The sequence below is a fragment of the Oryx dammah genome, unplaced genomic scaffold (assembly GCF_014754425.2).
Source record: "Oryx dammah isolate SB20612 unplaced genomic scaffold, SCBI_Odam_1.1 HiC_scaffold_27, whole genome shotgun sequence".
Lineage (NCBI taxonomy): Eukaryota > Metazoa > Chordata > Mammalia > Artiodactyla > Bovidae > Oryx > Oryx dammah.
Window position 1 is genome coordinate 51,387,586 of NW_024070211.1, and position 27,833 is coordinate 51,415,418.

General features: G+C 37.6%; 2 protein-coding genes across 5 annotated transcripts in view; one reads left to right on the forward strand and one right to left on the reverse strand.

Moving 5' to 3' along the window:
- The window catches only part of DNAH7 (dynein axonemal heavy chain 7), a 261,928-nt gene extending 235,551 nt beyond the window's left edge, over positions 1–26,377 (forward strand). Inside the window, exons 58-65 of the mRNA XM_040228896.1 lie at positions 221–382; positions 6,938–7,123; positions 9,265–9,402; positions 13,198–13,428; positions 16,058–16,210; positions 17,989–18,166; positions 22,027–22,130; positions 24,557–26,377. Coding sequence (XP_040084830.1) covers positions 221–382; positions 6,938–7,123; positions 9,265–9,402; positions 13,198–13,428; positions 16,058–16,210; positions 17,989–18,166; positions 22,027–22,130; positions 24,557–24,763 — 1,359 coding nt within the window. The 3' untranslated portion in view covers positions 24,764–26,377. The remainder of the gene's footprint in view (positions 1–220; positions 383–6,937; positions 7,124–9,264; positions 9,403–13,197; positions 13,429–16,057; positions 16,211–17,988; positions 18,167–22,026; positions 22,131–24,556) is intronic.
- The window catches only part of SLC39A10 (solute carrier family 39 member 10), a 155,452-nt gene continuing 152,574 nt past the window's right edge, over positions 24,956–27,833 (reverse strand). For 3 of the 4 annotated variants that reach the window (XM_040228893.1, XM_040228894.1, XM_040228895.1), the window contains one exon: positions 24,958–27,734. In XM_040228893.1, coding sequence (XP_040084827.1) covers positions 27,576–27,734 — 159 coding nt within the window. In that variant the 3' untranslated portion in view covers positions 24,958–27,575. Of the gene's footprint in view, positions 27,735–27,833 lie in introns of all 4 variants that reach the window. The other variant, XM_040228892.1, reaches the window with a different exon arrangement.

A 27,833-nucleotide genomic window follows, 5' to 3' on the forward strand; every position in this document is an offset into this window, starting at 1 on the left:
CTGAAACCTGGTGTACGTAGCTGGGTGTGTCAACTGAACATGTATACAAATGAGCATATTTTTGCCTAAATAGCCAGTGAAAAAGTTAATTCTGTTTTAGTTTCACTTTGACATGGATATATTTATCAGCAAAAGTAATTAAATTGATTTTAAAGTATGATAAGCATAATGCAATGTTGGGGAAGAAAGAATGATGCTATACCATTTCTTCTCATTACAGGAGGAATTCAAGAAACTACTATATGGCCTCTGTTTCTTTCATGCTTTGGTACAAGAGAGACGGAAGTTTGGCCCCCTGGGGTGGAATATTCCTTATGAGTTCAACGAGACTGATCTCAGAATCAGCGTACAGCAGCTGCACATGTTCCTCAATCAGTATGAGGTACTATAACAGTTATAGCAAGGACATTACCTGTTGTGCACTTTATCACAGAGTGTTTGTACAGTGAGCAAGGATGTCTGATTAATTTCTCCTTTTATAGAATGAATAGCAGGATATGCATTAGCTAACAGGGTTCTGAATGTATGGCAGTGGTCCACAGAGGAGGTGGGACCCAGGTAGCAATGAGAAACTGTATCAGCTACTGCAGCCTTAAAATAAAGTTGTTGTCTCTTTGGACTTTAAAATTGTTCCTGTGCAGTTTATTTTTGTTTAAACAAATAAACAAGAGGATTTTTCCGTGAGGGAGAAAATAATGAATAGCAGGATAGTTTCCCAAAGTTTTTTTAATAAGGATTTTGTTGTAATAGGATATTACAAATGCCCTAGTAGGTAGTTAGGATGTCAGTTTATCTGTTAACAATCTGTATTTTGTCATTTAGTTTGATACATAAACACCTATGGCAATTTGAAAAGTGATCATACTGTATGTATTTTGTAAAGGGTTTGGGAAGACCATACATCAGCCAGTCTCCAAAATGGAAAAAAAAAAAAAAAAAACCAGACTGATTTCCCTCTGTTCATGGCTTTATTTTGAGGGAAATGTCATAATGCTATTTTTCTAGAGTTTGGGCTATCTGTCCCAGACCAGACAAACTGCTTAAGCCAGTGGTGTTAACATGAGGTACAGATCCTGGGGAGAAGCCCCACAGTGTCGTGCTGTTGTTGTATCTACCACATTTTGCCCCCTTGCTCTCCCTGCTCTGTCTCTGTCTCTCTGAACTGAACTGAATATGAAATTCTAAAATACTGTGTGTGTGTATTATGTATGTGTGTGTGTATCATTTATAGCGGTAACATTTGGGTACCCAGAAAAGACAGCCAGAGGCAGAGATTAGAATTATGCAGTGACAAACTAAGGAACACCTGGGGCTACAGAAGCTGGAAGAGGCAAGAAAAGATCCTCTTAGAAGTTCTGGAGGGAGTGTGGCCCTGCCAACACATTGATTTCAAACTTTTAGCGTCCAGCACTATCAGACAATGAATTTCTCTTATTTTAAGCCATCTATTGGCAGGCCTAGGGAACTAATACAGAAGACCATCACAGTACCCATGCAAAAGATGCTGAGAGTTTAAACCAAATCATTTGGACTAGGATGGGAAATGTGGAAGAGATATAATAGATATGTAGGGATAAGGATTGAAATGACCTAGATATTAAATGGTAAAGGGATAGGAAGAAGTCTCTTAATGTTAGATTTTAGGACTCAATTGGTGGTCCATCCACTGATTAATCCAGACAGGAAATAGTACCAGGAATTAATAGTTGTATAGTAGATGGGTTAGTGAAATAAAGATGGTTGAGTGGATAAATAATTTAGTCTTGTACATTTTATACATCTGAGATGTCTAGGTTGATAACCATGATATTTGATAGGCTTTTGGCATATAGATATAAAGCCCAGGAAAGAAAGCACGAATAGAAAGCTATAAGTTGTTAATGTGTAGGGAGAAGCCTGAGAACACCTGAGATTTAAAAGAAAGGCCTTGTAGAGTAAAAATGAACTAAAGCCTGACTGCTGGTGAGCATCCAATATCAGTAGTAGGAGAGAGGACAGGAGAAATGAAAAGTGCAGACAGAGCAGCCAGAAGAAAAGGAGAGAGAGCACACTGAGTAAATAAGGAATATCGGGAATTGTCTAGCATAGCAAATGCTACGGGACCCTCTCACTGACATATAGGACTAACTGACCGGATTCCTACTGTTAAATGACAATTGAGCAGTACTTCCTGTTCCTCCAACAGAGTAATCATACAACCAACCGAACAAAACTGCTATGCACTCATCTCATATAAGCCATCAAGAGATACAGGGAGATTATTTTTAAGGAATGTGATTCACAGTTCTCTTTGATATTGAATCTAATGGAATTCTTCAGCAATCAAAATTTTGTTCTTTGTATTAAAGTGCAATTTACCTGCAACATTCTATTAGTTTCAGGTATACAACATGATTCAACATTTGTATATATTGCAAAATGATTGCCACAATACTTGTAGTTATGTCACCATAGAACTAAAACATTTTTCTCTTGTGATGAAAACTTTAAAATTTACTTTCTTAGCAACTATCAAATTTGCAATATGATATTACTAATGTCACAATGCTGTACTTAGATCCCATGAATTATAACTGGAATGTGTGTCTTAGTCTCTTTTACCCATTTTGCCTTCCCCGCAACCTCTTGCCCCATGGTAGTCATCCATCTATCTATATCTATAAGTTTTGTTTTGTTTATTTTTTTTTAAAGATTCTACATTTAAGTGAAATCATACGGCATTTGTCTTACCTCACTTATTTCACTTAATACCCACAAGATCCATTCACTTTGTCACAAATGGCAAGACTGCATTCTTTTTATGCCTGAGTAGTATTCCATTTGTATTCCACATCTAGTCCATATCTCCTTTATCCACTCATCCATCAATGAACACTTACATTGCTTCCATGTCTTGGCTATTTAAATAATGCTGCAATAGACATAGGGGTGTATATAGCCTTTCAAATTAGTGCTTTCATTTTCTTTGAATAAATACCCAGAAGTGGAATTGCTGGGTCATATGGTAGTTTTCTATTTCAAAACATTTTTTGAGCAACCTCCATACTGTTTTCCGTAATGGCGGCACCAATTTACATTACCACCAACATATGTACTATTTCTTGTCTTTTGATAATAGCCATTCTGACAGATGTGAAAGAACATCTCATTGTGATTTTGATTTGTATTTTCCTGGTGATTAGTGATGCTGAGTATCTTTCCATGTCCCTGTTGGCCACCTGTATGTCTTCTTTGGAAAAATATCTATTCAGATCCTCTGTCCATCCTTTAATCAGATCATTTGGTTTTTGTTATTGAGCTGTATGAATTCTTTATATACATATTAATTTTTTTAATTAAATAAGAAAAATTATAAAAGAAGAAAATGCAAGTAGGTATATATAATGTACTTGGCTGATGGGTAATTCCCAGAGGTGTGTGTATGTCATTGTGTGTGTGTGACTGTGTGTGAATAAAAGTCCCACCCTTCACTGTCACCCTAACTTCACCCCAAAGCAACCAGTTTCACAGTAGGGCCTGTCCAGACTTCTTCTTGTGCGCAAATGGTTAACATATATACATATATATAGTATATGCACAAATTTTCTTCAAAAACATAATCATATTTGCATATCATTTTCAGCTTGCTGTTCTTACTCACATATGTTGTGAACAATCATAGTATAGATCTTTGTCTCAATGGCTGCATACACAGCTTCTCCTTTTTGACTATCAGGATTTGATTTCCTTTTCATTTCTTATTATTCAATAATGGTGGTGATGGTTTAGTTGCCAAGTCATGTCTGACTCTTGTGACCCCATGAGCAGTAGCCTGCCAGGCTCCTCTGTCCATGGGATTCTCCAGGCAAGAATATTGGAGTGGGTTGCCATTTCCTTCTCCGGGGGATCTTCCCAACCCAGGAATCGAACCTGGGTCTCCTGTATTGCAGAATGATTCTTTACCAACTGAGCTTCGAGGGAAGCCCTCCACTATTCAATAATAAGCAGAGTTAAAATGAGTAACTTCATATATTAACATAACCTTGCATACTTGTTGCCTGGTTCTATACCCTCTCCCAGTCCATGGTTTCAACCTTCTTGTTACAACGGAGCAGGGAAGCAGTCCCAGCATACAGCTGCTATTTCTACAACCCCAGACGATGGACCTGGGCCTCTAGGAGAACACATTCCTGGGTTTGATTGATTGGCCCTGTTGTGATGAAGCAGCTGAGATAAACACCAGTTTACCCATCAGTTCTCAGGGGAATGTTGGGAGGTTTAACCCTTTATACGTAAATCAAATTCTTCCCTCTCCAGATGTCATTTTATGTCTGCCTCACAAAGCACTCCCAGGGGCCAACTCATCCTCATATATTAACTATTTAATTTGTGCAGGAGTTTTTTTTTTTTTTTTAAACAGTTTTATGACCTATCAGCAAGGCAAACCCAAGCAGTGCCTGCATCTGCAAACTCCCCTCATCACCATGCCGGCTTCTCCCTCCTGCTTCTGCTTGTTTCTCGACCAAGTCTTGGTCCTGAGGTGTTCTCCTAAATTCACTACCTTCTCTTCCAGTTCCACCAAAGAACTAGTCTCAAAATTCCCAACCCTGAATTCAGTAAATTCTTCCTTTGTGATTAGTACCATGTATTCTTCCCAAGAGCTATTTTTTTCTGTTGAGGGATTCCTCAAAGTGGGATCACTGGGGTGTACAATGTATACACTTAAACCTTTAGCAAATAACTGCAGGAAGATGTATAGAACAATAAAAAAAAAAAATAGGAAAATATCCTAAAGTAAAAAATTTCTATATTTTAGTAGCAAACATTTAAAAACATTGCTATCATAAAAAGCCATAAACAATTAAACATCATAAAAATAAAAGACAAGATGACTTGGAGAAAATATCTAAAATTTGTAAAACAAACTGATTCTGTATCTTAATAGAGCTTTTAATAATAAGACAAAAGATATTCATTTATGTGAAGAAAACACTTAAAAGAAAAAAGTGGATTATTTAACAATAAGAAATACAAATGGCAAATAAATGTTTCTCAAATGTCAGTATCAAAAATAAAATTAAGATATGTAGCATACAGTATGGTGTCTATTGTTAATACTATACTGCATATTTGAAAGTGGCTAAAGAAAACAGATCTTAAAAGTTCTCAACACAAAAAAATTTTTGTAACTGTGATGATGAATGTTAAATGAGCTTGTTGTTATCATTTCACAGTACATACAAATACCAAATCATTATATGGCATACCTGAAACAAATATGTTATATGTCAATTATATCTCAAAAATTAATTTAAAAATTAAAACAATTTTATTGCTTAATTATCATTTTATCTCAACGATAACACTCAGTTTTGTTGTGAGCAGTGAGAGAGAATTCTTTATATTACTGGTGGGTATGTAAGTATTTAGGCTTCCCTGTTAGCTCATCTGGTAAAGAATCTGCCTGCAATGCAGGAGACCTCGGTCAGGAAGATCCCCTGGAGGAGGGCATGGCAATACTCCAGTATCCTTGCCTGGAAATCCCCACGGACAGAGAAGCCTGGGGGCACAAAGAGTTGGACGTGACTGAGCAACTAAGCACAACACATCTAAGTATTTATGGTTAAGCTAAACAAAATTGCAATATGAAAAATCAGTTTATTTGCATTCATAAACATTCAGAAATTATGTATACTAGTGAATACAATAAAAAAGTGAAGTAACAGGGAAAAATATCTCTACAAATTTGATAGAGGTCAATTTATAAAAGAGTTTATACAAATAAAACTATTAAAACTTTAATTGAAAAAATGGATGGGAGGCTACTTCATAGAAGAACAAATGTTATTAGAAATTAAAAGATCATAAATTTTATTAGTATTCTAGAAAGTACAAATGAACATAATATTAATTATCTTTGGGCAATCAAATTACCAAGATTTTAGAACTGTTTTAGCAACTACAGTTGCTACAGTCTTTCAGGAAAGTAGTTTGATAACATTAATCAATTGCTTTTTATAAATTCCTTTCCATTGACGTAATTTCTTTTTTAGGAATCTAGACTAAAGAATCATTAGAAAATTTAAGAAACATATATTTAGTGAAACATAAGTTAACAAAGTAGAAAATTAGGAGCCACTAAAGTCTTCAGTATTAGAATATGATTATTAAGATAGTATTTTCATATACTATTTTAAAGAACAGTAAAATATATAATATGAGATTTGGTGAAAAATTATATGCAAAATTGTACATACAGTATGATTCCAATTGCCAAAATATCAGTGTATACAGGTATAAAAAGGTGGTGAAAGATATTAAAACTGATTATCTCAGATTTGATTGGTTTTGAACGTCACTTGCTACGGCTACTGTCAGTTAGCAGCGGTGGATTTTCAAGGATGGGATTATGTTCTAATTTATTTTGCATCAGACACATAGTAGGTGGTGCACTAATGCTGGTCGAATAGTAGGTGAGTTCACAAATTATGGATCTTTCCTGGTGGCTCACACAGTAAAGCGTCTGCCTACAATGCCTACCACAGACCCGGGTTCAATCCCTGGGTCGGGAAGATCTCCTGGAGAAGGAAATGGCACCCCACTCCAGTACTCTTGCCTGGAAAATCCCATGAACGGTGGAACCTGGTAGGTTACAGTCCATGGGGTCACAAAGAGTCGGACACGACTGAGCGATATCACTTTATCACAAGTTATAGAGAATTTCTTTTCTTTGCACTGACGGATTGAAAATGACAGACCACAAAAAGAGAGAGACCCTGGGGAAAGGTCCGGGAAGTGACCTGGGCAACTTAGCTGGGAAGTGAACATATAAAGGGAAACCGTGGTGATGCAAATGTTTTGTAAACTGTTGAATAACGTGAGCAAACAAGAAACACGGTTGTGTATGATGCGGGACTGCTAAGTCTTGCCCGGTTGAGCAACTTGAGCTCTCCCATAGGAACTGCCCTACGACGCCCTCCGCTACATGACCGGCGAGTGCAATTACGGCGGCCGCGTGACAGACGACTGGGACCGGCGCACGCTGCGCAGCATCCTAAACAAATTCTTCAACCCGGAATTAGTTCAGAATCCGCACTATAAATTCGATTCCAGTGGCATCTATTTTGCGCCTCCTGCTGGGGATGTAAGTACATATGTTCTTCCAGAAAACTGAAAGCAGTAAAGCATGAAATTCCTCTGATAATGGTGATTTTTTTCCTCCCCCAGAGGCTTTTTTTTTTTTTTTGGTTAATCATTGTGTGTCCTTCAGTCTTACAGGAACAGAGCAAACCCTATGCAAAGACGGAGTTAGTGATTTCCTGTTTACTGTAATGTGAGCACTATCAGAAACATTCCTCACCCAAGAATGGCTTCCTCAGTGACCTGAAATTATCTTACTGTGAATTCAGTCCTTTGGGTCAAAAGACATTGGGCCCAATTAAAATGGAAATGGACATGAGAAGGGAGTTACAAAATAGTATTAACAGTAATAGTTAATATGTAGATCATGCTTAATTATTTACAAAGCAGTTACATGTAATTATCTCTTTAGAGCATCAAATTAACATTGATGCTATTATCCTTCTCTTTTACAAGTAAGAAAGTAAATTCACTAAACGTAAATGACTTGCCCAAGATTCCAAAGGTAGAAAGGGACAGAGCATCACACCTGCTTCACAAGACCAAGGTTGTTGCTCCTATTTTTTCCAGTCCTGTCTAACAGATGTATTTGCCTTCAGATTATCAAACAGTAGACTTCTAGGGACTGCCAGTGTAATTAAATTGGTTCTCATTTTATTCCCAGAAGTCAAAAGGGGACATATTGAAAGTTAAACACACAGCCACAGGCAACAGAGGCACATACCTTGACTCCACATCCACTTGGATGAGTTCTACCTGAGGGCAGACACTGAGAGAGAGGAAGAGAAACACCAGTTGCAGAGTCCAGGTCACAGATTGGGTGGGGCAAGTCAACACAGGGAGTCATGGTAACAGGATTTCCAGTGATGAATTGGAAAGTAAGAAGATGGCAAGATAACGTCAGGTTGTGTAATGAGCCCCATATTGAGAAATCATCAATGACCAATTGCCCCACCTCACTGTATGTATATGTGTATATATATTTGTATATGTATATATATGAATGTGTATAACTATACATATCCTTCCCTGATTATACATATCTTCCCTGGTTGCTCAGATGGTAAAGAATCCACTTGCAATGCAGGAGACCTCAGTTCAATCCCTGGGTTGGGAAGTTCCCCTGGAGGAGGGCATGGCAACCTACTCCAGTATTCTTGCATAGAGAATCCCCTTGGACAGAGGAGCCTGGCAGGCTACAGTCCACGGGGTTGCAAAGAGTTGGATATGACTGAGCGACTAAGCACATATGAGCATCAAGAAAAGTATGGAATCTTTTTTTTTTAATCTTTTTATTAAACTTTTTATTTTATATTGGAGTATGGCTGATTGACAATGTTGTGATAGTTTCAGGTGGACAGTAAAGGGACTCAGTCACACATGTACGTGTATCCATTCTCCAAACTCCCTTCCCCTCCAGGGTACCACATAGCATTGAGCAGAGTTCCCTGTGCTCTAAAGAAAAGTATGGATCCATAGGTTGGGAAGATCCCCTAGAGAAGATAGCTACCCACTCCAGTATTCTGGCCTATAGAAATCCATGGACAAAGGAGCATGGCAGGCTACAGTCCATAGCGTCTCAGAGTCAGACACGACTGAGCAACTAACACTTTCAACACTCATGGAATCTTGTTGGAAGTTTATGTAAATATAAAATATGTGTGCATGAGTATAAAAGATTTATATTAATGGTGGTTATCTCATGATAAAATCTCAGGTAGTTTTTACTTTTCTGAATTAAGTGGATTTATCACAATAAAAGAGTAAACGGAAAAATCAGAGTAAAGCAGAAAAAAACCTACTGTGGTAAATTAAGAACAGTCATCAGCAAATGTAGCACAGAAACATTTCTGTGGAAGAAATTTCTAAATGAAGTAGCCAGGATATTCCTCTCTCCATTTAAAAATTCATTTCAACTGAATGGGACATTTTTTTTCTCTTTCTAAATGTGTCCATATCTTCCCCCCACCTTTTTTTTTTTTAATGCTTTGGCCCTGGATGAAAGAAAATGAAAGCATTCAGTGTCCAGTCTCACAGGCTCATCCACTCAACAACCTGAGTACTGAAAATACCTCTTTTCAGTGAGCAAGTTCTATAGGATAATTGATTTCTAACCTCCTGGCTCCTTGTTATTTATCTTTGCAGCACAACAGCTACATTGAATATACAAAGACACTGCCTCTGACCCCAGCTCCAGAAATCTTTGGGATGAATGCCAATGCCGATATCACTAAAGATCAGTCAGAAACTCAACTGCTGTTCGATAACATTCTTCTCACACAGGTATGTGATCTATGCAGCAACTGGATTCTGAGGCTGGAAAGGATGGTCCCCAAGCAGCATGAGCCCACACGGCAGAGGCCCAGGCACAGAATTCCATCTGTTCAAGCGGAGAACCATTTTTAGGAAAAGAAAAAAAAATGTACCTTAAAAATAAGTTTAAACATAGAGTAAATGAATGTGTGAGTTTTGTTTTCATCAGGCTTTTGATTTGGAAAGCATCTTTGAGTATCATTCTGCTGCCAGCAGTTCTTTGAGTAGCATTCTTTGAGTATCTCTGAGTATTCTTTGATATCATTCTGCTGCTAGGAATTCCATTTTGCTTCTCTTGGCTTGAATCATGCCCCAGAACATATAATATGTCCTTTATAAATTTCTTAAAGTGGAAGAAGACTTTCAAAGGTGCCTGGAAGCAGTTTGATGCCAGAATTCATCTAGAATTTTCCCTATTTAATTTTCTAGTCTCTTACTAATGCAACATTTTTAATGGCTTATCTTTATCAAACATTCCAGAACATTTAACCTAGTTTGCATAGTTTCTTTTCACATCAATATTTTATCTATTGCCTCTGAGACATGCAGCTCTATTGGTGAGAGCATAGATGTAAGGGCACATCAGAGAATGACTTCTTAAGGCACCAGGATTCAGCATGCCATGGCACAGGTTAGTTCATTTGAATGAAAGATGTTTAATCTTACTTGTCTGTTAAGAGATCATCTCTTGTATTGTTTTCTGTTAGAAGATATGCTTGTTCATTTTAGTTCTGAAAGCAAATTAGTCCAAATGGTGAATTCCCTTAATGATTGCATGAAATTTTAGTAAGTTAAGGATGATTATTCATCAAGCAAATTATTCCCCTAACTGATTTCAAGCTGATCTTTTTTAATTTTTATGGAATCTCAAAGTAATAATAATAATAATGATTAATTATTTTATAGTGCTTCTTGTATGGAAGCACTGTTCATTTAAACCATTTAGGTTTATGCATAACAGTGTAATACTTAACGACAGTCCTGTGAGATAAGGTGCTAATTATTCCCATTTTACAGCTAAAAGACTTAGACACAGAAAGATAAGTAGTTAACTCAAGGTCAGCTAGTACAACTTAAAGCCAGGACTCTGAGCCGAGTAGTTTGACTCCCACTAGTTTTGGCTCCAGAATCTGTGTTCTAAGCTGTGCAATACTCTTTCTAGATTTTAAAAATGGAATAAGCCTCAAAGGCAGATAACCAGAGATGCTAGGGGAACTAAGAACTGGAAAGAAAGAAAGAAAGAAAGAAAGTTAAAGAACTGGATTGAAAGAAAGAAAATGAAGTCGCTCAGTCGTGTCTGACTCTTTGCAACCCCATGGACTGTAGCCTGCCAGGTTCCTCCATCCATGGGATTTTCCAGCAATAATACTGGAGTGAGTTGCCATTTCCTTCTCCAGGGTATCGTCCCAACCCAGGGATCAAACCTGGGTCTCCTGCACTGCAGGCAGACTTTTTACCATCTGAGATACCAGGTAAGTCCAAGAACCAGACCTCTCTGGTGGCTCAAATGGTAAAGAACCAGATTAGGAGAATGAAATAGTGTGCTATCATAGATGAAAGAGTTCATGGAACTTCTGGCTCTGGTCTGTTTTAAAATAACATCTGCTCATAAGGCAGAAAGGACAAAGACCATATTTTAATATCCATTTTATATGTTAATACCACTAAGGTCAATTATTGCTTGAACATGAAATCATATTTATAAACAGACAAGAATACGTAGATTTTTAGCAACATTAGTGCACGTAGTGTGCAATAGTCTGACAACAGGAGAGTTATAGCGTCTTTGGATTTTTTTAAACTTGACAGACTGGCCACATTACAGAACACATAAAGCAGTGGTCTTATTCTAACAGAAAAGGACTCAGAATCAAACAAGTTTAAATACACTTGGGGTATCTTCTCAGTATGTGATAAAACAATGTCTTTCAATATTCTCCAGATGAGATTGGCAAATACAAATTAATGTAATGGGTAGGCAGGAGGTCAGTGATTCTACATTGAGTTTACCACAGTTCAGAGGCATCAAAATAGACCAGAACAGCAGTTTAGAGAGCAAGGTCATGAGGACAGGACCTTCACATTGTGTATTGAAATAAAATAAAATATGTTTTGAAGTGAGAGGAGCTAGTGGGGTTGAGAAGGTTACTTTTGCAGAGCTGTCTTACCTATGCTGAACTGCCAGACTTTTGAATAAGAAAATTGTTTCGACCTAAAATATTGTTAAGCTAGAAATGGAAAGGTTGAATTCCATGATGTCTCCTTGAAAGTGGATCCCACTTATCTTTATTTGTTTAATAAAAGGAAAACAACTGTTAGAAGATCAAATGGTATTTGTGAAAACTCTTAAGAAAAGACGGTTAAAAAAGAACCCAAGTTAAATAATTACAAATAAATAACACCCTTTTGTTCTTAATTCTCGGTATCAGTTGGATATTACTTTTAAAACATATCTTCCCAACTGTGTGATTTTGGTGTGTGAGAAATAGGTATAGTAATATTTGTGTTACTAAAATATTTTTCTTACATTTTTGAATGGTTATAGGCCTAGGATTTATTTTGGGGGTGGTGGTTGGGGGGTTTGGTGGAGGTGCAGCTCTTGTTAGGAAACAGGAATGTTTTTAATGAGTTTATAGTACATTGTATGCACATCAAAATACAAATAGAAATCAGCATATCATTCTTCAAATGCAACAGAAATAGATATTTCACTAGTTTTGACCAAATATTCATTACCTTCTTTGTTATCTGTAATTTGTTTTATATATTTGTTTGTAAACCTAGTACTTTGGGATCATGGTAAAGGATTACTATATTGGCATAGCCCCCCCCCCTTTTTTTCTAGCTTGTAATTAATACTAACAATTAATTTTTTATTGCACATTTTTATAGGAAGGTGTTAGGGTACCATTAAAAATCTTCCCAGAAACTCGAGTAGAAGTTACTGTCAATGTGTATGGGATAAATCCAATATAGAAACTAGAAAATATAAAATCTGAAATTAAACTAAACACAGTTTCCTGGGGCTGAAAAAAAATGAGATGTATTCATTTATATTCTAATAGTGCGTATTCTCTCTCCATACGCACACACACACACACACACACACACATTTATTTTGAGGATTTAAAAGGTTTTCTCAGAAAATATAGATTCATTTATACAGTGCCACTATAAACATAAGAAATAAAAATTGAAATGAAATTCCTCTTCCTTGCTTCCAGTGTGAATTACTAAAGTCTGCTCTATCTCTATAACTCTTCCAACTGCTTGGAAGATTAGAACTTATTTTCTGTGCCCTCTTGGGTTCAAGGAGAAAGCTATATCTCTGCTTTTGGCAACCAGTAGGCACCAGAGTTATTATTAGCAAATATATTTTTGGCAAGCTTTCTCATAGCAAAACCAGATTTCCTCCTTCTAGGCTTTGATGCCCATTGTCACTTGACCACCCCACCATGGTGAATACTTTTGCTCCCTCTGTCCATAGCATCTGCCCTTCCCTCAATTCCCAGAGAGCACAGTGCTTCCTCCAGACCTCCTTTTGCCATTGAACATTGTACATAACCTTCTAACAGCTGTTTTCCTCCTGAAGCTCCATTCCCATGCCTGTTAACCATCACTTCAATAAGTCTTATGTGGAGAAGAATCATAGATAAAATAGCAAAGTAGTACTCATTGTTATAAAATTTACTTTAGGAATTTTCCTATCCAGCAATTCTAAGACCTTGGTGAGCATTTCTGATTCATAGTTTGAACTCTTCCCAGTCTCGTTCGGCAGATGCTGGTGCAAAATCATCGGATGAAGTGGTAGATGAGGTTGCTGGTGACATCTTGGGTAAACTTCCAAACAACTTTGACGTTGAGTCTGCAATGAGGAGATACCCAACCACGTACACTCAGAGCATGAACACAGTGCTTGTTCAAGAAATGGGACGGTTCAATAAGTTGCTGCAGACCATAAGAGATTCGTGCATTAACATTCAGAAAGCAATCAAGGTAAGGGCAAGTCCAGCAAGAAAAAAAAATCATCAAAATAAACAAATCATTCATTTACTCAGCCAGCATGCATTGGGCACAGATTCTATGAAAGCGCTTTTCTTGGTTCTGAGATAGAAAGAAAATCCCTGCCCTTAAAATGTATATGGAATTCTGGGGCTGGCAGTTAATAAGTGGGTAAGTGAGTATAGAGTATGGTACATAAAGCAGTTATTTGCTGGATGAGATATATGCTAAGAAGGCAGAAAGCGTTAAGAGGTAAGAAAAACAAAGCTTCTGCCCTCACTGAGCTTACCTTAGTGAGGAAGACAAACAATTAACAAATAAACTTTCAGTGAATGGTAAATTCTATGGAAAAAAATAAAATGGGATAAGGATGTGGAGGGTGAGAGGTGAGAAACGCAGTCATCTGGAGTCAGGCCGTTCTGAAGAGAGGCCCGATGGGAGGGGCAGGTCATGGAATGTTTGGGCAGCGGGTTGAGCCAGAAGGAAGGCCCTGAGAGCAGCAGCCTGCCATGGCCGAGGGGTACCATGGGAAAGGCTTACTTGGCTCAAGCGGAGTGAGCACAAGGGAGATGGTAGAACAGAGAAAGGAAGGCACAGGCTTGCGATGGCCTTGTCGGCCAAGGTTGGGATCTTCAATTCTACTCTAAAGTGTAAAGGCAAAGGGAGGTCTTCAGAGGAATTTAAGCAATAAAGTGAAATGACCTGTTTTGTATTTTTAAAGATTGCTCTGACCTCTGTGGAACGGATTGTAGGGAAACCAGAACATAGGCAGAAGCCAATTATAAGATGGAGGTCTTCCAGCTGAGTTGGTTTCTTGTAGTAGCATTGGAGGTGGAGGAGAGTGGTTGGATATGAGTTATTGTTGAAAGAGGAGTCTATCTGGCCAGCTGTGGTATGATCTGGCAGGGCTGTTTGGCTAAGTATTCAGTATCTTGTGTTTCTCCTTAACCTGGTTCTCCCTATTTCCTTCCTTCAAAATGAAGGCCTGGCTTTCCACATTCTAGAAGATAAGAGGGGAAAGAGGCCTGAGGGAGCTCGTCAGCCGATACACGCGGATTCACTTAAATCCCAATTTGGGTATGGGAATTCTGACACCAACTAAGCCTGGCATTCTTCCCCTCTAAGGGTTTCTTCATTTTCCTTTCCAGGTTTCATTCAGAGTAGGTGATGTGCAGTTTTGTGGGGAAAGACCCAGGAGTCTGTTTTTTAAGGCAGATCTCAACAATCTTCATTTTAGTACCACCTCCTTCTCCCTAGCTAAGGCCATCAATTCCGAATATTTGGAATATCCTAGTTGATTCTCAGCTTTGCCCTCTGCCAGTTTAGGATCGAGTTTCTCCTGACAACTAAGTCAGCTACCAACAGTCCCATGCTTTCTAGCTCCCAGTATTGTTTTGCTTCTTCCTGCACCTGCAGGCTTATGGGTTTTTTTTGGAGGTGTAGTATTTTTTGTTTTCAGGGGGTGGATTTGGCCATACCACACAGCATACAGGATCTTAGTTTCCCACCAGGGATTGAACCTGTGCCCCCTGCAGTGGAAGCAAGGAGTGTTAACCACTGGACCACCAGGAAAGTTCCTAGGCTTATGCTTTTAAGAAATAAATTCCGTTACTGTTGTTTCAGGGTTTGGAGAATGAGGAAAATGAAATGTGGGTGTTTAATACATTAAATTTACTCTAAAATTTTCCCCATATGTTAGTTGGAATGATATTGTCAGCTATGGAGAAAACAGAAATGATGGCAACTGGCCCAGTTGCAAGATCACATAGGAATTTTCAAGGGCTTCAAAGTTTTACCATCTGTTAGGATCTTCAATTTTATTCTAAAGTGTAAAGGTAAAGGGAAGTCTTCATTATGCAATGAAGTAAAATGATCTATTTTACATTTCAAAATGGGATAAAATCAATTAGACTTCACAGTTGCAATCCAGGATATTCAACCTTTCAAGGCACTTTGTATCATTTTGCTCATTTTATATTTATCACTATCCTTTTAAGAAGGCCAGCACAGAGGTATGTTAGTTGTCTGTTTAATAGAGAAATAAACTAAGTCAAAGTTAGGCTGTGACTTAATAGGCAGTGAGAAGCCAAGTGTTGATTAAAATCTTCCAAGCTGGGCAGAATGGGTAAAGGTAGTCAAAAGGTACAAACTTCCAGTTACAAAATATGTCCTGGAGTTACAATGTACAGCTTAGTGACTACAGTCAATAATACTGTATTGCATATTTGCAAGTTGTTAAGAGAGTAGATCTTAAAAGTTCTCATCACACAAAAAAATATAACTATGTTTGTTGATCAATGTTAACGAGGCTTATTGTAGTGAACACTTCACAGTATACACAAATATTGAATCATTATGTTATACATCTAAAACTAATACTGTATGTCAGTATTCTTTATATTTCAATAAAACTTTCTATTAAAATTTGATTAGATTAAAATTGTTAATATTTTTCCAAGAAATAATTCAAAGATTCCACATCTTGTGAGTCAAAGAAAATACCTTTTCTTCCTCCCTTTTTTTTTGCTATACTTAACTAATCATAACTGTAAACAAGTTTAATTATAAAATTATTTAAATGCTAGAATACTGTCATGTCAAACAATGGTTAAATGTATTTCAGGGGCTTGTAGTGATGTCTACAGATCTTGAGGAAGTGGTTAGCAGTATTCTGAATGTCAAGATCCCAGGAATGTGGATGGGGAAATCATACCCAAGCCTTAAACCACTTGGGAGCTATGTGAATGACTTCCTTGCAAGACTTAAGTTTTTGCAGGTGAGTTCTTCCGAATGCTCATATATTAGGTTTCTTTTGATTTCATTTTCTTCACTAGGATTTGCGACTCCATGTACAGTAGTCTGCCAGTGTCCTCTGTCCACAGGATTCTCCAGACAAGAATGCTAGAGTGGGTAGCCATTCCTGTTTCCGGGGGATCTTCCCGACCCAGGGATCAAACCTGGGTCTCCTGCATTGACGGTGGATTCTTTACCATCTGTACCACCAGGGAAGCCCATAATGAGCATTATTGTCTAGTTTTTCTGTGTATCCCAAGCATAAGTGACCACTACTCAATATCACATACAGTTTATGTAACTATTGAAGTGAATTGTCAAAATACTAATATTGGAAGTAGAATCTCTGGAAGCTTCTTTAGGAGAGGTGTTCATGTTCAGTGAAATTAGAAATTCAAATCAATGACATTTGAAGAGAAAAAGGGACTCGCTGTGTTGATATTTCTATTGAATATTTAGCTTTAAGAGATGCCTACAATGGAGCATCCTACAAGGCCAGACAAGACTAGTAAGGAAAATTATTTCTTCCTTGTGCTGCACTCTTCCAGGTCATGAAATCCCTAGACTGCTATTTCAGCCCAAGTCAGTAATGGGCTGTCTTGGAAATGTAGAGTGGGCAGAAGCCTGCCTCCTAATTACCTGGCAATATTGGTTCTTAACTATGTTCTTATTAACAGTTCTATTTGTTAGAAGTATTAATTTCCTAAGTACTATATATAATGCATCAAAAATTGCCTGTGAGGAAATTTCTCCAGGGATGGACTGACTAAACTCCCCTTCCATAATTATAGGCCTTCTGTAGTACTAGACTTGGTACTAAAGAATTAAGACTGTTCTTGACTCTACCTTGGATGCTTATAGGGGAAAGTTCTTCAAATTCACTTCTTCAGACTGACTTCTGTAATTTACCACTTAGTCAGTCAGTACTCAACTACTTGTTATATGATATGAACAGAATTACCCAGGTATCTTGATACTTACAAAGATCTTAAGCTCTCACTACCCTGTATCTTCTGGGTGTTTGTTATACAATATAATGTCTTCATATGTTGGATTCATTGTATTTTAGTGAAGTAGAAGGAAAAACTTCTAAAGGAATATTCTACTGGGTAATATAAACCAGAGAAGAAAAAAGTGAAAAAACATTATCATCTAACCAGACGTTGTAGGAAGATCTTCCTTTGTTCGACTAAACATGATCTAGCAGGCAACAATGTATATTAGAAACTCAATATTGTAGGGAACTTTCCTGAAAGAATCACTGTGCTGCGCTCACTCAGTCATGTCTGACTCTCTGTGACCCCAATGGACTGTAGCCCATCAGCCTCCTCTGTCCCTGGGATTCTCCCAGCAAGAATACTGGGGTGGGTTGCCATCTCCTCCTCCAGGGGATCTTCTGGACCCAGGAATCGAACTTATGTCTCTTACATCTCCTGCCTTGGCAGGTGGATTCTTTACCACTAGTACTGCCTGGTAAGCCGGAAACAATCACTGGGCATGTATAAAACAGTCATTTGTATCTGCATTCATCCCATTGCACAAGTTGGTGCAATGGATATGAAATGGACGCCAGAACACATGGTGAATATGCTGGCTATTTTTCAAACTTTGAGAGTCTGGCTTTTTATTCCTTCCAAGTGTTAGCTTATTAGTTTACTAGAAAATAATAGGGGGAGTGTTTAGGGCAAATTGTATTAAGCAGTGTTGTATTCAAAGTGGAAAAGGCTCTAGTGTCTGGACACTTCTGCTTTGACACCACAGCAATGGTACGAGGTCGGCCCTCCTCCAGTCTTCTGGCTTTCTGGCTTCTTCTTCACACAAGCCTTCCTGACTGGTGCCCAGCAAAACTATGCCAGGAAACACACCATCCCCATTGATCTTCTTGGGTTTGACTATGAAGTGATGGAAGACAAAGAATACAAGCATGCTCCAGAAGATGGTAAGTGGCAGTAGTGGAATGAATTGGCTTATATCTTGACACGTAACAAAAACATCACCTTCTTGCTCAATTTTCTCAGCTGTTAAAAAGGCGGAATGAGCAAAAGAGAGCAAGAATAAGAAAAAAATGGGGATGAAATGAATCTGAATAAAGAGTATATGTCCCTTGCATTGTTTCAGTTTTACACAACTTTGTAATTCTGAAGTTATTTCTAAAACAATATGTTGGTTAGAAAGTAATCATCAAATTAACAATACATGGGATAATCAGCCATAATCTTTTTATGGCTTGTTGTTTTAATTGATATACAGTTGATTTCCCATGTTCTGATCACTTTTGCTGTACAGCAAAATGATTCAGTTATACATATGACATATACACACATCCTTTTATATTCTTTTCCATTATGATTTATCATAGGATACTGAATATAGTTTTCTGTACTATGCAGTAGGATTTTGTTGTTTATACTTTCCATATATAATAGCTTACATCAGCTACCCCCAAACTCCCATTCCACCTCTTCCCCAACTCATTCCCCCTTGGCAATCACAAGTCTGTTCTCTATGAGTCTGTTTCTGTTTCACAGATAGATTCATTAGTGTCATACTTTTAGATTCCACATATAAGTGATATCATACAGTATTTGTCTTTCTGACTTTACTTAGTATGACAACTCCAGGTCCATCATGTTGTTGTAAATAGCATTATTTCATTTTTTAGTGGTTGAGTGTTATTCCATTGTGTATATGTACCATGTCTTCTTTATTCATCAATGTATCGATGAACTTTTAGGTTGCTTCCATGTCTTGGCTATTGTAAACAGTATTGAAGTAGACACTGGGGTGCATGTATCCTTTTAAACCATGTTCTTCTCCAGATATATGCCCAGGAGTGGGATTGTGGATCATATGGTAGCTCTATTTTTAGTGTTCATTACTCTGAGAGATGAATCCAAAAAAGATATTGCTGCAATTTATGTCAGAGTACCTATGTTTTCTACCAATGTTTTCTACATTCTACCTATGTTTTCTTCTAAGAGTATTTTAGTATTCATTATAACATTTACATCTGTAATCCATTTCGAGTTTATTTTTGTGTATGGTGTTAAGTGTTCTAATTCATTTTTTTTTAACATGTAGCAATTGTTTTCCCAACACTATTTATTGAAGAGACTGTCTTTTCTCCACTGTATAGTCTTGCCTCCTTTGTTGTAGATTAATTGACCATAGGTGCATGGGTTTATTTCTGGGCATTCTATCCTGTTCCACTGATCTGTATTTTTGTTTTTGTGCCAGTACCACACTGTTTTGCTGACTGTAGCTTTGTAATACAGTCTTAGGCCAGGGAGCATTGCTCTGGCTATTCAGGGTCTTTTGTGGGGTCTTGTGTATTTTGGGGCCGTGAAAAAAGCTACTCACTCTTAAAGTGACTTTAAAGTGGCCACAATGCCATTGTAAGTCTATCTAGATTTAGTATCATATATTCTACATGTATTTGCCTAAGATTTGTCTTAACTGAATCACCCTCTAGCACCCAGTAGTTCAGATATCAATGGGAAAAGCACTACAAAGCAAGAAGGGGGCAGGAAGGAGTGAACAAGAGCTGGGGATGCTGCCACCTCCACTCTGTGCTGACCACAACTCACAGAAGCAAAGTGACTCACAGACCATGAAAGTGAAAGTCACTCAGTCATGCCCAACTCTTGGTGACCCCATGGACTATATAGTCTATGGAATTCTCCAGGCCAGAATACTGGAGTGGGTAGCCTTTCCCTTCTCCAGGGGATCTCCCAAACCCAGGAATCGAACCGGGGTCTCCTGCATTGCAGGTGGATTCTTTACCAACAGAGCTATCAGGGAAGCCCCACAGACCAGGAGGAGCTGTTAAAACAGGACCCAGTTAGTATCTCCTGTCATTTTGTTTTGTGTTTTCCATATGGCCCATGAGAGACAAAAATTTGTTTGTCCCCATCACATTTCTTATAAAATTGTTGTTAGGTTGGAGGGAACTTTTATCCCCATTGCTGCTGTTCTTAAGGGGTTAAGATGAATTCTTCTCTTTACTACCTCTGACATAATCTTTCTTTTCCAAGTAAGGAATAGATCACCCATTAGTTAAAGCCAGACATTTACTGGGCTGTGCTTACCAGTCAGCAAGGTCAGAGTATTAAAAGCTCTCTGGGACCTGACTGCAATCTCCTCTACTTTTTCTGTTCCCATCTGTTATTGTGACTGCCCTGCAAACTTACATCTGGCTGGAGATGTGGGCATGTAGGATGTGCTTGCAGACCTCAACTGGCCCCCTCAGGCAGGTCCACCCCTGACCTGGCTCCAGGCTCAAGATGTGTTTTGCAATTCAGCTTTACTAGAGTTATTCTTGTGAAGTTATTCGACAAGTGCTTTGCCAGCAAATAAAATTGACCTTTTATTCCAGCTATTCTTTCCATCAGTTAAAACCTAGAGAGAACAGAGGGTCCATCACTGGGCTATCTACATATGGCCTTTTAAATTTATAACTAAAATTAAATTTAAATCTCTTGGTCCCACTAGCCTAGCCATATTTTCTATGTTTTAATAGCCAATCATATTGGAAAAGAAGGCAATGGCAACCCACTCCAGTATTCTTGCCTGGAAAATCCCATGGATGGAGGAGCCTGGTAGGCTGCAGTCCATAGGGTCACTGAGAGTTGGACCCAACTCAGTGACTTCACTTTCACTTTTCACTTTCATGCACTGGAGAAGGAAATGGCAACCCACTCCAGTGTTCTTGCCTGAAGAATCTCAGGGACGGGGGAGCCTGGTGAGCTGCCACCTATGGGGTTGCACAGAGTCGGACATGACTGAAGTGACTTAGCAGCATATTGGAAAACACAGATATAAAATATTTCCATCACTGGAGAAAGTCCTATTGGACAGCACTGCCCAAGTGGATTTTCATATCCTGTTTTCACAAACTGCTTTCATCAGGATAGCTGATTTGATTCTAACTGTACAAGGTAGACAAAAACAGGCATTCAGTTCAGTTCAGTCGCTCAGTCGTCGTGTCTGACTCTTTGCGACCTCATAGACTGCAGCACACCGGGCATTATTGTTTTACAAATATCTTCCAATTGTTCTCTGGATAAAAAGACAGATATAGAGTTAAATGAATTGTTCAAGATCACACCACACATTAGGAACTCTTCACCTATGTCTTCCTAAGTTCTTCATTGCCTCCCTTCATATCTGTGCAACAGATTACGATGAATATTTTTGTGTGCCCATTTGAATTGATACCCATATTCAATTTATGAAACTTTACACAAGTGGATAGCCAGGGATGTGATCCGGGTTTCATGGATTCCTTAATGTTTGTTCTTCAGTTGATCATGTATGACATTGCCTTTTGGATTCTCATAGACTGAGGTGCAGCCCTGGAGTGAGAAGATTCTAAAAGGGGAGGAGAAATTTAACTCTCAGGACATAAGACATCAGCAGAAGGGTGTTTTGTTCCCATGCTGCCTAGAAGCCACTGGGTCCCTACAATGACAGTAAGAACTTCTGTAGATTTTGTGGACTCAACATTATAGTCATTGGTCAATTAAAATATAAACCAATGTTTACCCAAACAGAGAACTTCATGTAAACTAATTTAAAATTCCTTTCCTCTTTTTGTCTCCTACATCAAGTTTTACTAGGCAAAGTATAGCTATTCTTAAATTAAGAATATTAACACAAACTCAGAAATTGACTTTTAGAGCAGATCTTCGTTTGCTGACCTAATGTCACTTGCACAGTATTCACCTGTAGCAATTTCAGCGTCACAACTCAATCTGTATGCATATGCAAAGTGTTGTATTAACCTGCTTTTATATTTAGGTGTTTTCATTCACGGACTATTTCTGGACGGAGCTTCCTGGAATAGAAAGATCAAGAAACTTGCAGAATCACATCCCAAAATTCTTTATGATACAGTGCCTGTGGTTAGTATTTTCTAATGATCTTTATGTGGGGGGCTATTTTATACACGTACATAATATATGCAGTCAACTCTTATTATTTACAGTAGTTATGTTTTATAAACTTGCTACCAACATTAGTGAATACTGAACTCCTAGGCAACATATAAGGTTTTTGCAAAAAACCTAAGCAGAAACACCTAGGCAAAAATCAGGTGGCCACATTTTTATTAACCGATCAATATATAACTTTATTTGTGCTTCTGTTTAAAGATACCTTATTTAATATATACTGTTGATTCATTAACATTGAACTCATGGACTATACCTAAACAGTATTTATAAGGCATATCACAACCTTCTTGTATGAGGGACATAGATAGCACCTCAGCCCTACACTTAGGGGCCTTTTTAAACAGAAAAATTACCAACCGAAAAACAAAATGCAAAAAAGCTTAGCATCGAAAGGATACTTGTTTATATTATAGTTGTAAGAGTTGAAACAAGGCGGCAGAATGTCACCAGGTTCAACTTCAGTTGGGAATATGCTTGCTGGTGACTGTTTTTGCTGCTCTGGCATGCTTACGAATGAACATGAAAGCACAGAATATCAATATTAGGATTAGCACTAAATCTTAGTGATAGGCAAATTTCCAAATATGGAATCCAGGAATAATAAGGACTGACTGTATACATGTATCCACATCCACACATAGGTTTATGATTTCTTATATATACATTGACCTAAAAATGTGAAACTTGCAGATTAAAAGATAATTATATGAAAACCATCCATTTAAAAAAATTGTTTTCTAGGCACCAGTCTTTAGCATGGGCACACTAAGCTATATAAATACTAAGTTTCCAGCTGTTACTGCATTATGAGAAGATGGCTAGAGAGATTTTCACATAATTTGAAGGGTCAGTCTGGGATAGTGATAAAATATAGGCTGAGTTTTACATGCTGCTGGTGCTGCTGCTGCTAAGTCTCTTCAGTCATGTCCGAATCTGTGAGACCCCATAGAAGGCAGCCCACCAGGCTCCCCCCTCCCTGGGATTCTCCAGGCAAGAGCACTGGAGTGGGTTGCCATTTCCTTCTCCAATGCATGAAAGTGAAAAGTGAAAGTGAAGTCGCTCAGTCGTATCCGACTCTTTGCGACCCCATGGACTGCAGCCTACCAGGCTCCTCCATCCATGGGATTTTCCAGGCAAGAGTACTGGAGTGGGGTGCCATTGCCTTCTGGAGCCACTCAAAGACAGGCAATAATCCTTCAGAGCAGTTCTAACAGGTACAGAGAGGGACCAGCTGACAGCCGATTGCAAGAAACCTGCCATATATACCAAGATACTGTGGGCAGACAGAGTTTTAAATATGAGACCCAAACTGAAAGTCACAAGGGCAAAATGTATACAATTGCAGGAGTCCAATCTGGATCAGTTTTTTTCTTCCATATAGAAACTCAAGTTTGTGAATGAATAGGATTTTAAAGTAGATAATCTTCTGAAAAAGAAGTCACTAGTAAGAAAAACTCTCATTAAAAAAATCCACTTAGTTGAAACAAACCATGTCCAACTTGAGTGTTAAGTCCTTGTATTTAACAGTACCTGAAGAACAGCTTTATAGATCTCCACAATTATGTGGGAGAGAGACTAGCACCCTTATTAGCATCTTCATACAGTTTGTGCTTACACCTGAGAAACAACAAAAAAAGGAATTCCAAACAATGGGGATGTCAAGAATTGCTATTAGTACTGGACAAAGGTATTCAGGTTCTAAAAATGAAACATTGTTTCCCCTTTTTGATCATAGTTTGTTCTTTACTCTTATATTCAGAAATTAACTTGCTCTAAAATTTTATTGAGATTAGTGAGGTTCACCTGTGCTTACCATTCTAGGAGCTTGACTAATGACTAAGAATAATCAGAGAGTTGTATTGCAGTTATAAAGGCAACTATGTTTTAAACAGCACAAAATACTAGCCCTTTGAAAATAGTCACCTGACATGGGGGAGGTGATCTAGTTCAACAGTCACTGATAAAAATCCTTTCAGAATATTATGGGATTGGCCTTTAATAAAGCAACATAATTTTGATATCAGTGGTAGCAGTTCTCACCTTTGAAAAGTATATCTGATTTTATTATTAGTGTAAGCACCAAAAGTCATCCTCAGGTAGGTGTGGTAGGGAGATGATGAATAGATGGGTACTTTGCTTTCTCAGAGTAGATCACTATTTTTTCTTATTTAGCTTCTAAACTGGTTCTGAAGATAATTCTGAGAGCTCTAAATGTTTTGAGCAATGACAGCACTGCTGACAAAAATAAAATCAATTTAGCCAATAGAAATTTGTAGACATAACTAACCTTATGCCAACAATCCCACATTAAGTTCAAATATATGTAAATATAACAAACAGCCTTGACTTAAATTTTGTCTACTTCCTTTTTCTAGATGTGGCTAAAGCCCTGTAAGAGAACAGATATACCAGAACGACCAAGTTACACTGCCCCATTGTATAAGACAAGTGAGCGGAGAGGAACACTGTCAACCACTGGCCATTCTACGAATTTTGTGATTGCCATGATTCTTCCCTCTGACCAACCCAAGGAACACTGGATTGGGCGGGGTGTAGCACTGCTGTGTCAACTTAATTCATAATTAGAAGGTGTCATTTCCCTGTTTTCATATTCTTTGTTAGATAAGTCAGTAGAAAATATATTTTACTTTTTAAAGAAGTTATTTGGTTTAAATCAATTTGACTAAAGTTATACTTAATATTTAAAATGACTCATACTTCAAAGTTAGGAACTATTCTAACAAAGATTAAATAAGACACACTGGTATATTTGCTCTTTTTGAATAACTTTATTTGGGGAGCGTTCCATAAGCATTAGGAACATACATAAAATGACACACCACTGTTGACAACGAAAAAACAGCATTTGATCATTTCCAGCTTTATAAATTTTAAAAAAATGATTCAGTTACAACAACAAAAAAAAACTTTAGATATTTTAGCAAGTATCACCTTGCAGGACCATAATCACATTTAAGCCACTGACTTACTGTTAATGGAAAATATTCACACTGCATCTAGTTACTATAGTATTTCTAAGCATAATCACAGCTGATTGAATGCAATGTGATATACACCAAAATTCATATGAATGTCACACAGTGACAGCATTGTACAAGTAACATTAATGACCTCCAACAAACACATGTTAAATTAGACTGGTCAAGCTAAATGGAATGTTGGAGCCAAACAGAAATGTAGTGGAATTCAGATTGTCTAGTAAGACTTGAAATTATACATTAGGATGATGTAAAAACTAAATACTGGTGGAACCCCAAGAAAAATACTAGCAGCAACTGTTACAGCCCTCTTAGAAGTTTTAAAAAAATCTAGCAAATAAAGATACTACCATTTTTGAAAGAATATAAAACTTTATATACTTCAGCATAACCTATTTGCTTTAAATCAGGCATTTATTTTTAAGACTGGGAGTATATTCCAGCTGTTGCTTTTCATAAAAGTTTTAAAATTAAGCAGATTTAATGCTGGAATGCAGAATCCTCCTTGGGCATACAGACCCCAAAATGAACTATAAATATACCTTGGTTCAGAAAGCAAGATATCTGAATCACTTGAAGTTGGCAGTACTAAATAAAATATCAGCACCGTTTAGCTAGGTTGCTTGAAGGGTCAAGCAATGAGATGAGGACTGTCCTAATTCAGTGCCCAATGCTGAAAGTAATCTATGTATAAAACTCCTACTTGTTATGGGAAGCCATGAAGAAAGCAAGAAATAATTTTTCAAATCCAAGCATAAATGAAGGAACTAACACCTAATGAACCCCTGGCTTACACCATACAGGAGAAACACTGGCAATACTCTTAACACCTGGATGCATGTGCTGCTCTCAGTTTTGTTTTAAAGTTCATGGAGTAAGAGAAAAGGAACTGGGGAAAGGAGGAGGACTAACTGAAAACATTTTAAATGGAATGGAACGAGTTTGGCTCTTAAATATCTGAACAGTAAGATTTTTAAAGCCGCTACACAGGTAGCCAAGCAGATCAAAACAAAGCTGCCAGCAGGTAGTTCAAATACAGTTTACCTGGCATAAATGAAGACCATGTGGCACAAGATATAAACAGAAAAGCTACATGCATATGATTAGTACTACAAATTATTAGGTCAAAAGTCAGGATAAATGTGGCTTGCACTTCTCACAAATCATTCACCATTTATGGCAGGAGAACAGGGCACCTAAAAAGAGACTAATCCCTACCAGGCACGAAAAGCACATGTTGGCACAAAATGATAAGTGATTTCAGCCGAGTTACTTAACTGGATCTTCCAAGTAACTCAGTACCATGACAGCCAGGGCATCAATGGAGATCTCCCTCAGAACCATTCTTACACTCAACGTACAGATTATGGACATGGTAAACTTGCTGACTTACAGCCTTACTGCCAGCCACAGCATGCTCTAGGTTCCAGTGCCAAACTGGTAGAGCACTGTGTACATTTAAAACTTAAATTTCCCAAATAACTAATTATTTCTGTTAAAGTAGGGAATCTGAATATCTAGACCACATTTGGATTCTTCATTTTGCCGATATTTTCTAAAAGGTTACAATTTTAAGGAAAAAAAAAAAAACATTTTACCACATGCTCCAAATCCCTTACCCTCACCAAAAAACCTGAAACAAAAATAAAAGTAAAAAAAAAAAGCCCAAACACCAAGTATAATATTAATACAAAGAACCATTATGAATCTTTCATTAAACTGAAGCTCACACAAATGTACAGTCACAAATTTCAGTAGTTTAGGCTGCAAGTTTAAACCCTATGCAAATATATACAAAAATAGTAACTCTAGATTCAAAGAATAAGGGCCTTTTCCCAATGCTAAATCCATACTCTAATGCAGCCCGAGCTTTCCTCTAGGTGCTACAGTCCTACCTTATGCAGCTTCAAAGCTGTCATGTTGATCCCTATTACCATATGTAGCTGAATTTTTAAAGGACACTACAATTCACTTTTAGCACAAAGAAAAGTCTGCCCGAAGTCCATTTAAAATATTTTTAAAGTTTAAGTGATTTTTTTCTTTTTGGTTCAATTTCTATTTCTGCATAGCCACAGAAGTTTCTACTAATAGAGACTACTTTAGTGTTTTTTATATGATTATTTCTTTATAAAAAGTCTTAATCAAACCTATATCAACATTGGTTCATGGAGTCCCATTTTCTCCTTTCTTTATCACAAGTTTTATGTTTTTAAAAGACCTCTTCATGCAGGGAAAACAGTACTGAGCACTGGTCTTTGTGGTTAGGCTCAAATCTATGAACTTGTAAGTAGTGCAAGCCACTGACTTTTCTTTGAGCAACGTGCTTACAGTACAAGGAACAGATGCAAAGCCGCATGGTAACATTCTCATCATCAGCAGTGATTGCTGGGAATGGTCAAAACTGGAGGTCAAACACAATTTTGTCTTCATAGAGGGCAATTACCAGCATAATGGCAAATCCAAACAGCAATCCTAAATTCTGAAGAATGAATTGCCCCACTGGACAGAAGCCATGTTCTTCATTGTCACCATCACCATGCAACATTTCTGGAAGCTAAAAAATATTTTTAAAATATTTTAAAACAATTTTGTATAATCTCATTTTTTAAAACATTTTCCTACTTAAGAAAGTTAGTGGCTAAAGTACAACTAC